General features: G+C 41.5%; 2 protein-coding genes across 4 annotated transcripts; one reads left to right on the top strand and one right to left on the bottom strand.

Annotated features, from left to right (window-relative positions):
- Positions 1-485: 485 nt before the first annotated feature.
- LOC306928345 (heterogeneous nuclear ribonucleoprotein H2-like) lies at positions 486-12,179 on the bottom strand. 2 transcript variants are annotated; one of them, XM_079508381.1, is made up of 11 exons: positions 12,077-12,179; positions 9,891-9,987; positions 8,807-8,962; positions 8,200-8,343; positions 7,348-7,486; positions 6,250-6,437; positions 5,958-6,070; positions 5,687-5,822; positions 5,384-5,458; positions 3,398-3,490; positions 486-2,436 (listed from the first exon to the last, which is right to left on the bottom strand). In XM_079508381.1, exons 2-11 carry the CDS (start codon positions 9,970-9,972, stop codon positions 2,366-2,368), a joined length of 1,197 nt encoding a protein of 398 aa, XP_079364507.1. In that variant the 5' UTR covers positions 9,973-9,987; positions 12,077-12,179; the 3' UTR covers positions 486-2,365. The 2 variants fall into 2 exon arrangements, with proteins under 2 accessions (XP_079364507.1, XP_079364508.1); XM_079508382.1 differs by having other exon boundaries at positions 6,262-6,437.
- A 1,251-nt stretch (positions 12,180-13,430) lies between these two features.
- Positions 13,431-18,841, top strand: LOC306927547 (G2/mitotic-specific cyclin-B2-like). 2 transcript variants are annotated; one of them, XM_079507322.1, is made up of 9 exons: positions 13,431-13,646; positions 14,735-14,857; positions 15,046-15,339; positions 15,575-15,700; positions 16,167-16,325; positions 16,428-16,670; positions 17,120-17,260; positions 17,426-17,533; positions 18,037-18,841. In XM_079507322.1, the coding sequence occupies exons 1-9, from the start codon at positions 13,590-13,592 to the stop codon at positions 18,133-18,135; spliced, it is 1,350 nt and encodes a 449-aa protein (XP_079363448.1). In that variant the 5' UTR covers positions 13,431-13,589; the 3' UTR covers positions 18,136-18,841. The 2 variants fall into 2 exon arrangements, with proteins under 2 accessions (XP_079363448.1, XP_079363449.1); XM_079507323.1 differs by lacking the exon at positions 18,037-18,841 and adding an exon at positions 17,877-17,903.
- Positions 18,842-19,456: the final 615 nt, after the last annotated feature.

Genomic DNA, 19,456 nt, shown 5'->3' with positions numbered 1-19,456 from the left:
AATGTATATATATATACACCAGATTACTGGTGACAGATTGTACCTAACACTTATGACAAGTACATTTACACATTTATAGTCAAAGTGCAATCGGCCAGGTCAGTTAAGCCTTTATACTATTTTATCCACAGGGAGCAAGGATTTTAAATGTAACACCAACACCACTGGTCACTGGATGCTTCACAAAATATATCAAGCACGGAAAAACTGTGTAATGCTTAATTCATGCTCAGGTGTTCCGAGTGGCACACACCAAAAATAGCTTCTGTATGCTCATAGAGCTTGCCATTCTTTGTGCACAAAGACAAAGTTTAAATCACCCATGACCCGCCGGGCAGCGCCCAGGAAACCAAAGTCTTTGGGTTCAGGGGGGAGTATGGTTGCAAAGCTGAAACAAAGGTTGTAAGGTTGTTCTCTTTCCAGGTTCAAATACATTACAAGTCTGTTGCACACAGTTCACTCACATTCAAGACACAGCATTGGTAATTGGTATCAATGTTTATTTAAGACAGCGAACCAAAGGAACAAGTGGGATTTGTAAAAGTTATGACAATAACGTTTTAAAAGATCTGCTACTCCTTCCACACTCAAATGAGCTGTGCGCTTCATTACGTCTTCTATACAACAGACATTCTCTCAGTGTAATACATTTTGTTGCTCATGTGTTAGATGCAAAATAAAGTAATTAATACATGAAAAAAAGATATGCAACCTCTAAATAAAAAGGGCCAAATACGGCAAAGCTTGAGATATTAAATATCTCCAAAACATTGCCTTTACTTTACTTGACTGAAGTAAATTATTTACTTCAGTCTTTGGCCAAATTGTACATGGGGTATTTGTTGTTCCAAATACTCGTTCACTGAAAATCACATTCTTAAAGAGGGGAGTCAAACAAAAACACTAATACAGAAACCGTGAGAAACCAAGCAACAAAAAGATGACAAGATCCTGTTTTAACCACTTAAACCCTATACATTTCATTGACCGGGGTCCCACAGGGGCCCATCCTTGGCCCACTAATTTGATCCTCTGGACCAAATCTTTGCTGAAAACGGCTGATATGGAAACTCACAATGTGTCTATTACACCTATTTTGACCAAGTGACAGGACACAAGGGTTCAAGTGGTTATATTTTGACAACACCAGTGGGCCAGGGCCAAATAGCACCTGAAGCAAGAAAAGCAGACACATGGTGGGCAGTTGTCCAATTAGAGAGGACCACTGATGGTCTCATCAACATTGACGCAATTGTAATTGTAACAAATGAGAACAGTTTTGGTATGATTCAAAAACATAGAACGAATGCAGGGTTGCAACACATTTAACATTCTGAAAATGAAACAGTTCCCAGACCTACATTTTCAGACAATACAGAATAGAGGAGGGGGGGCGCTAGGGTTAGACAACATGAGGTTTTATTTTGTGTCCTCATGTCTAGTTTGGGAATGACACATTTGTGCAACTTTTCTACACATCATCTCTTAACATAAACACAAATTATATGTTGTCATGTGCCGTGTTAAAAAATAATCCTTCCCTCCACAGTGTAGAAAGGCCCAAGCAAAACATTTAAAAAGATCTCTCAAATATTATAACTGGTTGAGATGAGCTTGATAAAACCAGACAGACATTACAGAAGGTCATCAAAATGTACATGTTGAAGTCAATATTCTTTAAATACCTGAAATGCATTCCAAGGATGGTACCAAACTGGTATTCTGGTACCAACCTGGTATTCTGGTATTAAAATGCATAAAAAAGGGGGGGAAAGAAAAACAAACAAACACACACACACACACACACACGCGCGCACACGCACGCACGCACACAGGTTGGTACCAGAATAAAAATCTAATCTGTACAAAAATCTGTCTAAACAAAAAATACCCCTCCCAAATGAAACATGGCACCTGTTGAGGTATCACAGAACCTTATACATGGATGAGTTGGGACATGGGCATATGACATACATAATAATTGGTAGCTTAATAGTTCCTACAAATCGAATGTCACGCTGAGAGGTACAAATCAAAACCAAATGTTTACTTGAAAAGAGAAAAATAAAACACAAATAAATACATTTTTTTTTTACATATCAGAAAGTGTCTATTGGACTGTTGTCCCAACTCTTTCAAATGTAATGTTCTGGAGTACCCATCTGGGACTGGGTTCAATTCTCTCTGAATTCAGTCGGTCCACAAGGATTGACTTTAAGCATTCAAAAACTGAAGGGAAGAGAAAAAAACCCGACTCAGAACTCATTCATAAGAAATGCTCATGTCACCATCTGTCACACAACAAGGTGTACGGAATTGAATGAAGCCAAGTGAATCGACCCCCAGCCCCCTTCCATCGCCATGGTTACATGCCCCATCCCCCGTTCATGCTGCGGCTGTTGCCATAGTAACTGCTGTTCATTCCGCCCTGGTTACCTAACAAGAAGGAGGAATAGATACATCAGGATCTCTAAGTAATAAACAAAAGCAAAAAATAAAATATGAATGTATGTAGCAACTATATTATTTTCCCAATATTTTTGAGAGCAAGTGTTCGGGGAAACACTACAACATTAAAGGTGGTGTACCGGTAATTCTTATTTTTATGTGTGTTAACACGTCTCTCTAGTCTCGCGTTGCCAGACTGTGCAGGCTGGAGCAACGGAAGCTCTATCACGAGGAGCATCCTCCCCACTTCCGTTACGTCTTTACAGTCGGTGTAGGTGTAGTTCCAGACTCTATATAGCATTCAGAGATTGTGGAATAGTTGTCTGGCTAACTCTTTTGTGAACAGAACATATTTTTTTTCCTGGTTGGATTCCGATTTCATCCCTTCAGGAGAGAGAATTTATACAGGATAAACAATTTAAATTGGAAGTGGTGAAGATCAAATCAAAGCTAATAATCCTGATTGATGAAATTGGTGATCCACCTGAAAATGTATATTCTGTTCACTAAAGAGCTAGAGAGACAGGGAGCCCTGGATGTTAAACAAAAACATGCCAAGCTCTATTCAGAGGGGTTGGCCCAGTAAATGACTGGGACCATTTCACATGTCGGTGGCAGAACAGAAGCATAATATGATACTTCTGATGAATATGAGTTTACTGCCGAGAGAATAAGTGAGAATAAGTAAATAAAACCAATAATTGTAATTTGATGATTTTCCAACACTGTTTTTATTTCTTTTTTCAGCTTTATCCATTTAATAATTCATTCAGTTCTTTGTAGATGCAGTTTTATGCCTTCTGTAAAGCACTGGCCATCACAAACGTATACTTCTATTAGTATACAAATAAACTTGCCATGTCAGGATAAAATTTTATGCCTTACATTACATTACATTATAACACCAATAACCTATGTGTGAGAGAGAGATCAGGGAGTTGGTGCTTACTGTAATCATTGTAGCCCCCCATGCCCGAATTGTTGCTGTAGCTTCCAGAGTAGCCTCCTCCCATTCCCTGGTTACCATAGGACGACTGGTTACCTAGGAGACGAATAACATTACAATTTAGCTTATTTAGCAAAGCAAAGCAAAGTTACTATATTTACCCAGGGTATCTGGGCTAAGCTCAAGAACTTGTTTCCAGCCAGGCCCTGCTCATAGAACATTTCATGGTAGTGGTTCAATGCCTTGCTCAAGGGCACTTCAGCGGTGGTAATTTTAACGTGTCGGACCGCCGATTCGAACTGGCGACCTTCCGGTATCAAGACCGCTCTGCAATCCGTTCGGCCACCGCTGCCACAAGCAGACGCTCTTATCCAGAGCAATAAGAAATAATCACATACAAATGGCAAATAGTATAATGCCATGAAGAAACTCCAATTCCAGGTAAACTATGAAACTGGTAAATCTAAATTACATTCTCAACATTTGTGGTCTAGAAAAAAAACATACCTAAGAAACAAACATGAGAACAAGGATCAGGCCTTTAATCTATGGAGGTGGAGTGCCTTTGGTTGCCTTGTAGGCCAGTGATGATCCAAGCGGGGAGGATTGTGTGTCTGTCACCCCCGGGGCCGGCTGTGTGTTGAAGGGTGATCAACAAATGCTGATCAGCGCCTAGTGCAATTTTGGAAGTGGAAGTCAGGCTCTGTCTTGTGCATAGCCTACCGTCTAGTTTTTATGCAGTGTATGGAGTAGTGAATGGAGTGATGTTCTGTGACTTGTCATACGGAGCTGCATGGGATAAATAAATAAAAAACGGGACACAAAAGCGACACAAAAGTAGGACCCGGAAGTATCTCTGGAGGGGGCGCTCACGTCATGGCTAAAATACTGAATGGTTTGGAAGGTTTTATGCTTAGAACTACAATTGTGCTTAAGTATTTTATTTTTTCTAAATTGTTTTTTTAACTGGACATCCTTAGGGGGTCTTTGATAGATATGCATCATTATTTTAAAAAGGAAATGTCTCTGCTTCCCACCCTTTAAGTTTTAGCCCTATTTTAGTCACCTGAAATGTTTTACTTTTAGTTGACTAACAATGTATTTTTGGCTGCATGCCGAAAATAGCCAATTTACAAGTTCACAGTGTCCCGCTGCGATGCGGTGTGAGTTTGACTCATTTATCTGCTTGCCGAGGGTTTCAATATTTTCAACACTTTGGTAACAGGGCGCCTTTATTAGAAGAGTGGTCTAAAGAGAGAAGTCACACCGATGTGGGAAGACACCACTGAGCACTGACTGTGTGTATGAATATCCCTGTGGACTATTGGATCTTCACAAATACCCTTGAAGAAGAATGTGGTTGGAAATACAATGTGATATTTGTTGTGCATGTGCACAGCAAGAAAGTTACCAAAAGAAGAAATATTTGACATTTATAACACACCCAAACTGTTCATTGGGCACTGTGGCACTAAAATATTACATACTTCCAAGTGACACATGTTCAGTTTTATATTTTCATTCCCTGAAGAAGACCTTACAGGTCGAAACGTTGGTTACTTTGAATACATTTCCATTTTATTTGTGTGCGGCTTTTTCTGTTTATCGCCTTATAAACATAGAAATGTATTGGTGTGCTGTGCGCCCTTCTCATGTTTGTCTAGCCGTTTCTTATATTTGTCATCATCCACTGTGATTGTGAGTTATTGCATTCTTTGCCGTTTTCAAAATAAGAATTTAAGTTATTTGTCAGGCTCATCTTTCTTAAATGGTTTTTTTTTTGTGGCTTTCGCCTTTATTTTATATTTTTTATGGAGGGACAGACAGTAGGCTAACAGGAAATGGGGAGAGAGATGGGGGGTGACATGCAGTAAAGGCCGTCGGGATCGGGAGTCGAACCCGCGGCACACTGCCAGACTGGATTACCAGCCAAGGTGCCTGGACCGCTGAGCCACGGCCCAGGCCAGGCTCATCTTTCTTGAGACCTACCCATCATTTGGCCACCATAGCCACTGTTACTGCCCCCTGCTGTCGAGTTGAGGAACAGCTCCACATAACGATGCTCTGTGGAAGACAAGAAGACACCCACTGTTATATGCATTCTGAATGTAGGGACGATTGGATAAAGGTTGGATTGAAGTTTCCCGATAACTGCAACCCTGAATATATTCATTATTTTTTGTATTAATCCATTTTGTATCATATACAAAAAGATGTATTTCAAAACGACAATATTTGTTTACAGCATCAACCATTTTTTGGAATAATTTCTGGGGTTGCAAAGAGACTCACGCATGTTGGCCTTGTCTTTGGACATTGCCGCCACGGCGTCTTCATGTGTGGCAAACTCCACATCTGCCTCCCCGGTCACCCTGCCATCGTGTCCCACCTCGATGTGCACACGCACAGGGTTCAGAGGAGAGAAGAACTGCATGAAGACACACAGTGCTGTTAATTAAACGAAAAAATACATGCAACACAACTTGAACTGAGGGTTCAAGGATAATTGTATTAATTGACATGTGTGTGAATGTATATACAGTATGTGAGTGTTCATGCTCACGTTGAATATGTCCGTCTCGGAAGCTCGGTAGGGCAGTCCTCTCATGTGGACACAGTGTCCTGTTGTACTCTGAAAGCTAGAACCACTGTCACTATAGCGATCTGAGCCACCTCCTAGAGCAAGAGAGGAGTGGGAAGAGGAAGGTTATTTACACAAGAACTGCAACAGACGGTGTGAAGTGGCCCGGAGTGAAGTGATGTCTTCTTGCTGAAGGAGTTTCGCCTGTGACTTTTTTTCTTTCTTACAGGGCAATTTCTATAGACCTTGCCAAAGCGGTCCAACTGCTCCTCACCTCCGTACCCACCCCTCCTCATCCTGTCGTAGGAACCTCCTCGGCTCATGCCGTTGTAACCTCCCCCTCTGCCTCCTCCCCCCGGCCTGTCGTAGGGTCCTGGCCGCTGCATGCCTCCCATGGCTTTACGAGGAGGCTCATAGTGGGTCCGCACCTCTGCCCGGCTCGACTTAAAGATCTCAATGTACCTACAGACACATAACACGTGAAGTATTTATATAAACTGTATATAACCACGTGCCTCCTCCAATACACATGTCAACGCTTCTTTTTCACGTGACAACGAGGAGTTTTACTGGGAGGTCACACCGCTTAACAGGCGCCCCAAAACATCAACAGGAGTTTCTCATTCTAAAATATTGCGTAGCCAGACGAATTGGATATCTCAGTGCCTACCAATACAATTTGTAAATTCAAAGTAGGGGCTTTTAACATCGGAGAAATTCTCTGCTGACAAGCCTACTGCTTTGAAACCAAAACCTGATACCGTCCCAATATGAAGGAGAGCATCTTTGTATGACAAATACAATGCAAAATTGTTTCCATCCACTTCAAGTCATTTCATTTAGAGGTAACCACCAGACCAAAAAGAAGGGGAAAAAAGGGGGGGAAAGGCATTGGTTAAGTAGGAGGATATCTCCAAAACGGCTGGCAAATGAACTACTAGTTCGACAAAGGACACAGTCCTCTGCTGGCTTCCCATCTGTGAACACTGCCAAATGTGTTCATTGGAGTGCTCTGTCAAGCAGAGACAACTGCTGGGAAATGACCCCAGGTCTCTGTGGTGGTGGGTTAGTGTTTTCCCATTATACCCCCCCCCCCCCCCCCCCCCCCCTACTGTATAAAGCTGTTTTTTTAACCCATTTTGACCTGAGATCAGATTCTAAAAATGTCTTCTACATCCTGACAGTTTTCTGAAAAAGCTATGTTTCTATGTCAGTCGTTCAATAGCTAAAGCATAACATAATGCTAACACCAAAAGGGGTTCCCGCCCAAAATGGGTTAAAAGCAATGTAGGCCAAAATGACTATGGAAATTATCGGATATGGGCTACAAGTTCAGTATTGTGCATCTAATCTTTCTGCACTGGTCAGTCACCTGTGTCCAATCCGTTCCTTATGCTTCTTTAGGGCCCTCTCAGCGATGTCTTGGTTTGCGAATTGGACAAAGGCCTCTCCTGTACTACGACCCTGGTAGTCCATGGGCAACGTGATGCCATTGGGAACAATCTCCAATCCTTTACAACAAAGACAGGTATAGATTCAATTGGTAAGCCATTTCCAGATCACAGCAACAAACAAAAAAAACATGAAATTACATTACAACTACAATAATATATAGTGCTGCACAAAACAAAAATAATGATATGTTTATTATACATTTACTCAACCGGTATTACATGGGATCAAAATATTTAAATTAAATATAGCATCAGTTGACAGCCTAGTTAATGTCACAAATATCCACAAATATGACAGTGGAGCATTCCTTATCATTAAAGGAGAATTGCATGCTAGAAGGCTTTCTTACCTTTATTTGTAGTTGTTACATCTCCACCAAAGAGCTCCAGGTGTTATTTTGTGCAAAAGTGCATTATTGGCTATTTCCCCTAATATAAGCCCTCAATGGGGGTTGGGTTTTTGTGCTAATTTGCTATTTTCCATCGAAATAAGTAGTAAATTGTGTCGCTTGGTATACTATTTACATTATGAAGAGAGGATATATAAAAAAAAAACACCCCAATGCCCCATTCAATTCAATTCAATGCAATTCAATTCATTTAGGGCTTATATTAGGGGAAATAGCCAATAATGCGCTTTTGCACAAAATAACATGTGGACTTCTTGGTGGGGACGTAACAACTAGCCTTTTAGCATGGAATTCTCCTTTAACACTGAGGATATTGCTGTGGACAGGGGAGAGAGAGAAGGAAGAGGTAGTGTTCATTACCAGAGAAGAACTGAACAATTTCCTCCTTGCTGCAGCCAAAGGGGAGACCTCGCAGTCGGACCAGGCCCTCCCCCTCAGGCTCTGAACAACCTGGGCCGGTGTGCTTCAAAACCCAGTCCATCTCCACACTGTTAGATTTAAACACTGCCACACACACACACACTTTAAAATTTGGCTCCATCATATTGATAAAATGTGTCATAGTGTCATAGTTAGTTGCTGCGAGAGTGAGGTCTAGCCAACACCAACTCGGGTGTCATGATTAAGTGATTTATCTTGTGATGTGTAAACATATATATATACCCAATTTAGTAATTTTTGTTATTAGTCGAGAATTATTTCCATACATTCAACGTTTTATACAAAACAGCCTGTCAGTACTTGGTCACATGATTGCAATTTCCTAGACGCAGCATATTATGATACTTAAATGGTCTGCTAACACTATCCGTCTTTTGTCCAGGAACAACAGAACATTTATTTATTCTTATCATTATTTCCTCCCATGCCCTGTATTTCTACACAGTAAGTGTTCTCTTCCTTCATTGTCTCATACATGAAAGGACGAAGGACCACCTTACACGTCGTTATTCACGTTTTCCCTTACCTTCTACATATCTATGTCCCAGGGTCTCTCTGTCTTTCTTAACAGCCCGTTTCAGATCCTCTTCAGACTCCATCTCGACAAAGGCCTCTCCACTGGGCCGACCCTCTCGGGTGTAGGTGAAGTGGATGCTGCTACCATTATCAGCCACTTTACAGTCTGGAACGAGGCAAATCAAGTCAATTTGTGAAAAAATGCAATAATCCATCCAGTGTCATGATTTAGCTTTTTTTCTTTTTTCTAAAAATTTTATCCCACAATTTTTCAACCCATTTTTTTCACCCAGTGTCAATGCAATCTTGGGCGCTACACTGCCAACCTGGGGGGGGGGGGGGGGGGGGGCAGCGGACTGACCTCATGCTTCCTTCTATGCATGAGTAGTCCAAGCTGCTTCTTTTCACCTGACAGGGGAGAGATTCCCCGGCCGGACGTAACGCGTGGAATGAACACGTTATTCCGACCAGTTCCTTTCTCCTCCATCAGGCGCCCCGGCTGGCCAGGGGGAGGTAGTTTAGAGACCAGGATTACTGCATGTTTTTTGTGAGGGTACCTACCCTAGGGGACACGGGGAGAACATGCAAACTCCACACAGAAGGGCCCTTTCGCCAACCCCACCTCGGGTATGGGCACAATGACGCAGAGGAGAGAACATGCCCCCAGCGGGAATCGAACCCAGGACCTTCTAGCTGTGAGGTGACAGCACTACTGACTGTGCCACCTGGCCCCCATGATTTAGCATTTATGACCTCCTACCACACCCACCCCCACACAGAAGAATTAGCAATAGGCCTGAGTGTATCATCAATGCACCCTCACCAGATCGTATTCTTATCTAGGCAGTTAGAAGTCCAGCGTCTGATGACCAGAGGTCTGATATGTCAGCCAGTGAACTAGTGTTAGTACGCATATTACACTCACACGTACATATGTGTTTATATAATTCTGGAAAGTCTGTTACGAGGATACCACTGCAGTTGTTGGCCACTTTTCCTTGTGTAATTAGCAGAATTTTTAACCTACCTATTTTTAAAATCCATTACTCTCTCTATCCAATAATTGTATGATGCATTGACTGCATTCATCTTACCAGAGAAGAATCTTGAAACCTCTTCCAGGGAGCAGGACCATGGCAGACCCCTTATCCTTACCACATAGCCCTCATCAGCCATCCTCAATCTGCTGCCCTGAAATTATTAGACAGATCCAATAGTTAGAGGCTAAATCGGCTAAAGACAGCAGCGATCCCCCGACAGGTTGGTATAGGTATACTTAAGACAAAATAGACCCCGTTTCCTAGATCTGTCATTAGACCGACACCCTACCCAAAACCCTAACCACGGCGCAACGCATGTCGGACCAACGCATTGTCAGAAGCGACGGGTGATTTCTGCATTTTGGACCTTTGGTGTGTCGGATCTGCGTCTGCATTACGAAAATAATTATTCTCAACAGCTTCAGTTAATTAAAAGACACAAATTGCCTGGGGTTTCCGTCACTCCAGTACAGCTGGCAGCTTACTTGTGACCAAACGAAGTTTATATCAGTATGTTGGTGTTTGTTGGAGGCGAGTGGTGACAATTTAACAACATTAACCACATGAATCATAGCATCCCAGCCCCATACCAACTCGGGACAACCCACACTCTCCTATCAGAGTCTTGAGCTCTACAGTGACCATCTATTTTGGGGGCAATTCCAAACATTTGTCAAAAATAGCAGTCAGACATACAAACTCACAACTTGTTCACCCATTTTCTCCAAAAATATGTGTAAAAAAGAAAAGAAAAAGGAGGTGTCCCCTGGTGGAAAGAGTACAGGCCCATGGGAATTGCAGTCAACTAAGTACATGGGTTTTGAAAACGTTGCTCAACTCTGCTCACCATCTGCTGAAAAATCTACTACTCTGAAGACCCTTGCACTGCCCTGTGGGCCAAAGTAACAGCCATGTAACTAACTACTACTATCATGGTTGCTAGCGGTTTTGAGACCCAGCCGGGTTGTGATGGCTTGATGTGCAACACACACACCTTTCTGTGATATTGTAACAACTTCCAAAGAAGAAAATCCAAATATGCTTTCTCATACTACTGCCACATGGTGGGCATGATGCACAGGTATCACTATTTTTATTTTGTCCCTGTCCTGCTCACATTAACCATGCATAGAGACCATTAGGCTTCATGTTCTTTCTTTTCAAAATCTTTTTATTTCCGTTTTATAACAGTCACAGGTTCATAGTCACAGGTTCATAGACAAAATACAAATAAAATATCAGATTTAGTATCAGTGACTGAGGTAAACAAATGTAGCCTACTGTATGAGTCAAAGAGATCGTGGGCAGACATAATGAAAAGACTTATTGTGCAAAACATGCCCCTTCAAGAAAAAAGAAAAACATTTTCTCCCCTTCAAGTCCCAATTTAGTATAGCCAATTCCCAATTCCCCAGCCTCTCTACAAGTACTCCATCTCTGCTAACCCCCACAATCAGTCATTGGGAGGGTGAAGAAAGCTTCGGGTCTCCTCCGATACCCGGGCCATCAAGCCAACGGCTTCATGTTCTAACTACTACAGTATGGCGCCCCCTATTGAAAATAAATACATATTTACTGACTTTGTTCAAAGTGAAAATATTTGGAATTATAGGCTTTTCCCCCTCCCATCTCAAATTGTGTCTTATTCTGATTGTAGGGACGGTAAATTTGATTTTCACATAATAAATTGATAACACGTAAGCATTGGTGAGCTATCTTGCTAACGCCAGAAAACAAATCGATCGAGTATAATTTAAAATGTTTTAATAATGTGCCGAAATTGCTGTTTTGCCAACTGTCATCAATCCGATTTACATGCTGTTTTTTGTAAATAGAAACTGATTGTATCTGTTTAATCCTACTACCGGTTAGCCTGGTGGAATGAATGGGTTAGTGAAGAGCTAACGACTGGGGCACAAAGGCCCTAATCAAACGAACAATAACAATCAGCCCCCAAAGTACGAATCCACACATGTTTTATGCAACATTTAGAGTAAGCGGACATATAGGAAGCGTGTATTATAATCCATAAATCAACTTTTAGTACAAAACAGCATGCTGCTGCCTGATCGGCACCACACAAAGACAGGCCTCACACACAGACCAATACAGCAACATTTACATTACACAATTTACATTATGTTTATGAACTTGTTTCTGGCTGCTATTTGTTAACGCTAAATGAAACACAACGCGCATGTAATAACAGAGACGCGTATACGACAGTAAAATAGGTTTACCTTGGTCAGAAATTAAATGTTTTTCGGCGTGGCGGTTGTCCCGTTTTTGTTTTTCCTCGTCTACAACCACACTGCGCATGTGCCACCTCCGAAGCCCTACTAGGGCACTGTTTTTTTAGCAAATCTAAGCTAGCAAATATAAGACTTCCGGTGGATGATCTCTTCAAAATAAGAGTACCCTCTAGAGTATTGAAAATTTAATTTGCACATTAAAATTATAAATTCTAAGTCTTCACAATAACTGTAATGTAATAATAATAATACTAATAATGTAATGTAATAATTATTTAATTAACTACACTTTTATTCTGAAAGCAACCGGATGTCTTACATTTGCTAGCTCTCAAACAGGAAGTTCTAGATTTGCAAAAAAGACGGAGCCCTAGGCCGCCGGGTGACTACATCCGGTCCGTAGCCTTGAACCAAAGATCGTAGAGAAAGCAGAGATAACCTCTGGTAAACATAACTCTGTTGTTGTAGTCAATGTAGTGGTTGCCTTGCCTGCGTGTGAGTGTGGAAGTATGAGCCACACGGTCCCGCAGTCGAGGTGGACCATATGGGGGTGCACGGGTGGGAAATTTGGTATATAGTCTTTTTTATTGGCCTAAAATAATGTATATTTATGAATCCATTTGCTGACCGGCTGTCGGTATTGGGCAATTTTTTTATAGGGGTTTCTTGTGACCCTACTACCATTAACATCCTATGGCAGGCAAAAATGTCAAACTTTTCTTTTGCTTTAAGTAGCATGTAACATGTCAAACTAGGGGGTTTTCATGATTCTGAATCCATTCCAAGCATTAGTTTTGCACAAAATACACTCCTTGGGCTAAAAACAGCCTTATTAACATTTGTGCTGACCTCATCACATTTGTCATGACGTCTATGGCCGTTTTCAGCCCAAGGAGTGTTTTTTGTGCAAAACTAATGCTTGGAATGGATTCAGAATCATGAAAACCCCCTAGTTTGACATGTCACATAGGCTACTACTTAAGCATAAGGAAAGTTTGACAATTTTGCCTGCCATAGGATGTTAATGAAAAAAAGAATTGCCCAATACTAACAGCCGGTCAGCAAGTGGATTCATGAATGTATAGGCGTCGTGGTGGTGTGCGTGAAAGTAACCGATCTACAAGCTCACAACGTGACAATGACGCGACGCATTGTGAGCTTGTAGATCGGCTATTACTCCGCCGCACACTACACCTCATAGAGTTATGACACACCGAATTGTACCCTTTCAACCAATGAGCGACGCGCGTTCATGCGGGAGGTTGGCCAATCAGAGGAGGCGCGCATTAGCGTTTAAAAGCGGAGCCGAGAGAACTTTTCTTCAGTCAGTGTTCTGCAGAGAGACTTTTCGACAGCGTTCATCTGACTCACTCGCGTAGCGTACATAATACGTTCACTGAACATATCAGTTTATTTTCGAAACTTTTTAGTGTTTCGTTTGAAGTTTCAAGTTTGTTTAAGGAGTTGTAGACATAGTAGTTTGGGAGAATAACACCACAACATGGAAAACTCTTTTCGTCCCGTTTTCGTCGTGTCTTCAGGGGCATTCCGCCATACGGTGAGTAAACTATTTATGAAAAATGATTGTAAAATAAATAGAGTTAGCAGCAGCTAGCAACTGTTAGCTTGTTGCGCAGTTCTCCCGGCCGGGTAGCATGCTGGGTTAACGTGCCCCGGTCAACAGAATGGTCCCTCGCTGTTGTCGCTCGCCAACCGATATCACCACACTTCTGGACTGGTCGACAAGCGACACCATAACATAACCGTTACATGTCGCTCGCCCGCTCGCCGAACCGATCTAACACGACGTCCGCTTTAATATTTGTTCTTTCTGGTCGACAAGTGACACATGTATAACCGTTGGGTTTCATGTCGCTCGCCGAACCGATCTAACACGACGTCCGCTTTAATATTTGTTCTTTCTGGTCGACAAGTGACACATGTATAACCGTTGGGTTTCATGTCGCTCGCCGAACCGATCTAACACGACGTCCGCTTTAATATTTGTTCTTTCTGGTCGACAAGTGACACATGTATAACCGTTGGGTTTCATGTTCGCTCGCCGAACCGATCTAACACGACGTCCGCTTTAATATTTGTTCTTTCTTTCTGGTCGACAAGTGACACATGTATAACCGTTGGGTTTCATGTCGCTCGCCGAACCAATCTAACACGACGTCCACTTTAATATTTGTTCTTTCTGGTCGACAAGTGACACATGTATAACCGTTGGGTTTCATGTCGCTCGCCGAACCGATCTAACACGACGTCCGCTTTAATATTTGTTCTTTCTGGTCGACAAGTGACATGTATAACCGTTGGGTTTCATGTCGCTCGCCGAACCGATCTAACACGACGTGCGCTTTAATATTTGTTCTTTCTGGTCGACAAGTGACACATGTATAACCGTTGGGTTTCATGTCGCTCGCCGAACCGATCTAACACGACGTCCGCTTTAATATTTGTTCTTTCTTTCTGGTCGACAAGTGACACATGTATAACCGTTGGGTTTCATGTCGCTCGCCGAACCAATCTAACACGACGCGTTGTCGGCTTGCATATCTGTTCTGGTCGGCAACAGCAAGCGACATGTTATTGACTTATTGTAGAAGTTTAACGTTGCTTTTTTGTTCTTTTTTTGAACAGGGGATGGACGTGGAGAAGGAGAACCCTGTACACATGGAGAATGTCAATGTACCTGGTAGATGTACCAAGAGAGCTGCTCTTGGAGACCTTTCTAACTTTGCCAACAAGGAACATAACACCAAGGTAAACCCTGATTCTCATCCTTTACAATTTCACAGACCCCATGCATGATACTTGTTTTTCCGGAACCCTACACTGCAAAATCCCTTGTGTTCATTTAAATTTTAAACTGACTGTTAATTGAAACAAAGTGTGTTTAAATTTAATTTGAGGCGCATAACTAACATATGGTTCCCTTTGTACACTCTCAGTTCCAGACAGTACAACATCTCAAGGCCTCAGATAGTGTCTACACAAGACCGCTACAGGTGATCCCTGGTCTACCATTTGTTGCGGACAAGGTCTGGGAGAGAATGACTAGGCTGACTGGTCACTGTGGCAGGCACCTGAAACTGATGGCCAGCAAAGTGACAGAACGCACAGCTAGATGGGGAGAGCGCTTCACCTATGTAGACACACTGCAGCGTGACCGCAGAGCTAACAACACTGCAGAGCGCTTGATGCTGGATAGGAAGGTGTGGAGAGCATCCATCCTGGAGTCCAGAGTAAGTTTTTGCTAGTCTGCACTGTAGAATTGTATTTGTATGTTTTTTAAAATGTATATAAATTAATGTCCTATGTTGTCGTGCAAGAGTGCCATGCAAAAGTAGCCAATCTACAAGCTCGGTGAGTCACAACGTGTTGTGAGCTTGTAGATTTGCTATTTTTGAAGATGCAAATACCTACAGTTAACTTAAAAAAGAGTGGGTTTTGACATATATATATTTTTCTCCTTCTCAGAGGACTGAAGCGGCCAAACCTCCAACCAAAACAACCGTAGAGGACATTGATGCAGGAGACTCAGAGATGCTCCACCTATGTTCAGAATATGTGAAAGACATATATGCATATCTAATGGCTCTAGAGGTATGTGAACATTAAACGCCATTGACATTGAAGGGAAAAATCTACGTCTTATGTAAACGAGCAAATCAGCTAACCAATCACAGGCAACAGGCATTCTGATTGGCCAGTATGAGATGATTCATGATGTAAGAGCGCCCCCTGATTTTTACTACAGGATTTGATCATGCGACTAGGGCTGTCAGTGTCACAATCATGACATTTTACTTGCGATTTTTGCGGTTTTTTCAACTGAAAATAAACATTTATTTCCTATTTGGCTTTTAGGCTTTGTAAATTGCACTGTGCAGATTTGACAAATAACATAATTAAACATGCAAAGAATTTGCTGATCTAAAAGCTTAGAAATTGGTGCAACGCATTGTGAGCTTGTAGACCGGTCCTACATACACTATTTTTGAACATGAAAGATTATGACTTGCAGTGTGTCTGTCTTGCAGCAATGTAATTAAGTGTTTTGTTTGTACAGGTAAAGCGGGCTGTGCGACCGGGGTACTTGGAAGGCTCTAAGATAACGGCACACATGCGAGCTGTCTTAATCGACTGGCTGATCGAAGCTCATTCCAGTTTCCAGCTGCATCAGGAGACACTCTATCTCACAGTTGCCATTTTGGATCGTTTTCTGCAAGTAAGGGCAACTTACAAATTTGTTTGCCATTTTATCAGCTCTAGTCTTATTTTTTCATTTTTTTCTTCCCTTTTTTTAATGAGCTGTTGTGATGTGTTACAGGTTCAGCCAATTTCACCAAATAAGCTCCAGCTTATTGGTGTCGCTGCAATGCTGCTGGCCTTCAAGTACGAGGAGGGACACATAGATGCCCATGGGATCCAGGAGTTGGCTGACATTACAGACAACACCTTCACAACCTCTCAGATTAGACAAGCGGAGCGGGTGGTGCTACGGCGTCTCAACTTTGACCTGGGGCGCCCACTGGCCTTGCACTTCCTCAGGAGAGCATCCAAGGCTGCAAATGTGAGTCATTGTTCACTAACATACAAGGTTGTAGTGACCAGACTTGACCATCTGCACCAAGGCTTTGTCCAGACTGCAGGCAAATTTATTTTCGTTCTCAAATCGCAGATTAAATGTCACAATTTGACAAGCTTGTGCATTGTCTATTTACCATGATTGCCGTGGTTGTGTGAAGTGTCAGTGTTCAGACTGAAACACAAAATTAGAAAACAGATTTTTAAGACATTTCAAGCCACCTAGGAATGTGGTTCAAATCTGATCAATTTGATTTCCATGAGGATTTACGCCGTTGAAACTTTATAAAGCAACTCTGATTGGTTTAGGACAATTATCTGATTTGGGCTGACGGTGTGAACATAGTCTAAATGAAAAACTAAAGCATGATGTAGCAGAGTATTTTGAGTTGTATTATGCAAGCAGTCTTTTATAGTGTTTGTTTGTTCTACTAGGCTTCTGTGGAGAGACACATGCTGGCCAAGTATCTCATGGAGTTGACGCTCCTTGATTACGCCATGGTTCACTACAGGCCCTCTGAGGTCGCTGCTGCTTCCCTCTGCCTCTCTCAGCTGCTGCTGGGTGGCCTGCCATGGGTGAGTTGAATAGAATCAATGTATATGTTGGCTAATTATTACAGATGGATGGCTTGACATTTTGTCTTTTGATTTGAGCAGGTTTTCCATGGCACCCCCTACTGGGTTAACAGACAGATTGCACCGCACATGATGATCCTAATTATTGTTTTTCATGTGTTGCAGACTCCTACAGACCAGCATTACACAACATATGATGAGGCTCACCTGAAACCAATAATGCAGCACATCGCCAAGAATGTCGTTGTCAGCGAGGGGAATATAAATTTCCAGGTGAGTTGGCACACAAAGGCACTAGGGTTGGGGACGTTAGTATAAATGTACCGTAGGTTAGATGGCATGTTATTTAGACAGATGCTAGGTTCATTTGTTTACCAAGCATTCTATAGTTATTAGTTTCTATGTACAGATCTTTTATTTTTATATTATAATGTTCAGACCCATGATCCTATTGAGACACTAGATCTCTGCATGTGGTGTATGTGTTTACCTTAATTGCTTACTTTTGCTAGTTGCTCTGGACAAAGGGCATCTGCTAAATGCCTAAATTGGAGTAATGTAGTAAGATGGGGATGTTTACATAGATATGAATACTAAAATGTATATTCTCCACTAGGTTTAGTGTAATGGAGGAGTTGGATAGGGATGTTTAAATACATGAGTCCCTCTACACTAGGGTTAGTGTTAGTATAATGTATGTTTGTGTATAATATAAGGGAGTAAGATGTGTTTAAATGCATTCATTCTAATGCTTTTTTCCCCCCCCTCTCCACTAGGCCGTCAAGTTGAAGTACTCGAGCAAGCTGGATGTCACTCGCCTTTCTGAGTCATCTACTGTGAAGAGCCTAGCTGCTCCCCTGCTTGGCAATCCCTGACATTGAATCAGACATGCTGCCTTTCATTGAAATGTTTTGTTATATATATTTTTTTTGTTTTTGAGGGGGGCTAGCCCCTCCTATGCCCAGCTTTGCGAACACTATGATTTGATTGGCTGAGCAAAGTACATATTCGAAGATGAAAAGTGAAGACGCTAAAAGTGATGAATGAGATGTGATTTTTTTTTTGTATGGGGTGATGAGTAAGAGCCTACTCAAAATGAAAGAGTGATGCAGTTTGGCTGCATGTGATGCTGAATCCATGAATGAAGTTTTGTAAAATGTGTCTGATCGTTCAAAGTTGTCAGCATTGTGCAGCTGAAATGTAATCCAATCATTCTCACTTTAAGTGAACAGTTTACTTCAAAGTACTTTTTGTCAACAAAATCTGTTTACTTGTTGATCCTGACAATCTCACAGACCAAGCAATAGTATTAGCCTTTATATCAGAACTGTATATACTGCTAGTGTTCTTTGCACTTATAATGGATATTTAATCCCTCCTCGTGGAAGCACACGACAGCCAGACATTTGGCAGTTCTTTTCTCTTTTACGTTTTTAAATCACTAATTCTGTTTGTCAATCTACAAGCTCATTTGTTAGGACCTTGTAGACAGCTTGTTTGTCTCTGTACATGTTTGTTGTGAAAATGACAATGTAACATTATGATGTTCTGTGTACCATCAAATATGTATATATGTAAATAGCAAAGGTCCCATGTACATTTTGTAAATACTTATGGATTGTGTAAATATCCATTAATATAATAAATTTATCATTTTTGAAACATGAGAATTGTGGGTCTGACTCTTGAATTTGAGGTATAATCTAATCTTTCAGTAGTATGGTAAAGTTTAAAAGAAAATGTGTAATTCACATTGAAACCACAGTTTACTAATGTTTACTATGTTGTCTAAGAAATTAATTGAATAGACAAGTGGTTTCTATTTGTGTGACAGACATGCATTATTGCAATATACTGTTATAGTCCCACTATACAATTTTTAAGTATATTGTGCACACCCATTCCCAATGCAGAGGCACATTCTATACCCCAGACAATAGGGGCCATACTGAGCTTAGATCATCTATTTTTGCCATAGCCTAAATACAGGTATGCCTTGAGATTTGGACTTGTCTGTTGGTGTTGGGCACAAAAGGTTTGAAAAGCTCTTGAATAGCAGTAGGGAACCAAATATGTGGTATTCTGCTCTATACCACATGCACTCATACTGTACATTACAGTGGTTTTCAACACCAGGGGTCCAATAAATGAAATTGAAGCCTTACCAGTTTATGAATAAAAGTGTAGATTTGGCTA

The sequence above is a fragment of the Electrona antarctica genome, assembly GCF_951216825.1.
Source record: "Electrona antarctica genome assembly, chromosome: 8".
Taxonomy (NCBI): Eukaryota; Metazoa; Chordata; class Actinopteri; order Myctophiformes; family Myctophidae; genus Electrona; species Electrona antarctica.
The sequence above is the reverse complement of the archived record's forward strand: the minus strand, read 5'-3'. Positions and strand labels throughout refer to the sequence as shown.

Bases quoted from the DNA above. Each gene is read 5' to 3' on its own strand.
- LOC306928345 (XM_079508381.1), bottom strand. From the start codon at position 9,972: ATGGCTGATGAGGGCTATGTGGTAAGGATAAGGGGTCTGCCATGGTCC. The intron at 7,487-8,199 runs GTAATGAACACT...TTTGTTGTAAAG, and splicing joins AATTGTTCAGTTCTTCTCTG to GATTGGAGATTGTTCCCAAT. The intron at 3,491-5,383 runs GTAGGTCTCAAG...TTCGTCTCCTAG, and splicing joins CTATGGTGGCCAAATGATGG to GTAACCAGTCGTCCTATGGT.
- LOC306927547 (XM_079507322.1), top strand. From the start codon at position 13,590: ATGGAAAACTCTTTTCGTCCCGTTTTCGTCGTGTCTTCAGGGGCATTC. The intron at 14,858-15,045 runs GTAAACCCTGAT...GTACACTCTCAG, and splicing joins ACAAGGAACATAACACCAAG to TTCCAGACAGTACAACATCT. The intron at 15,340-15,574 runs GTAAGTTTTTGC...TCTCCTTCTCAG, and splicing joins CATCCATCCTGGAGTCCAGA to AGGACTGAAGCGGCCAAACC.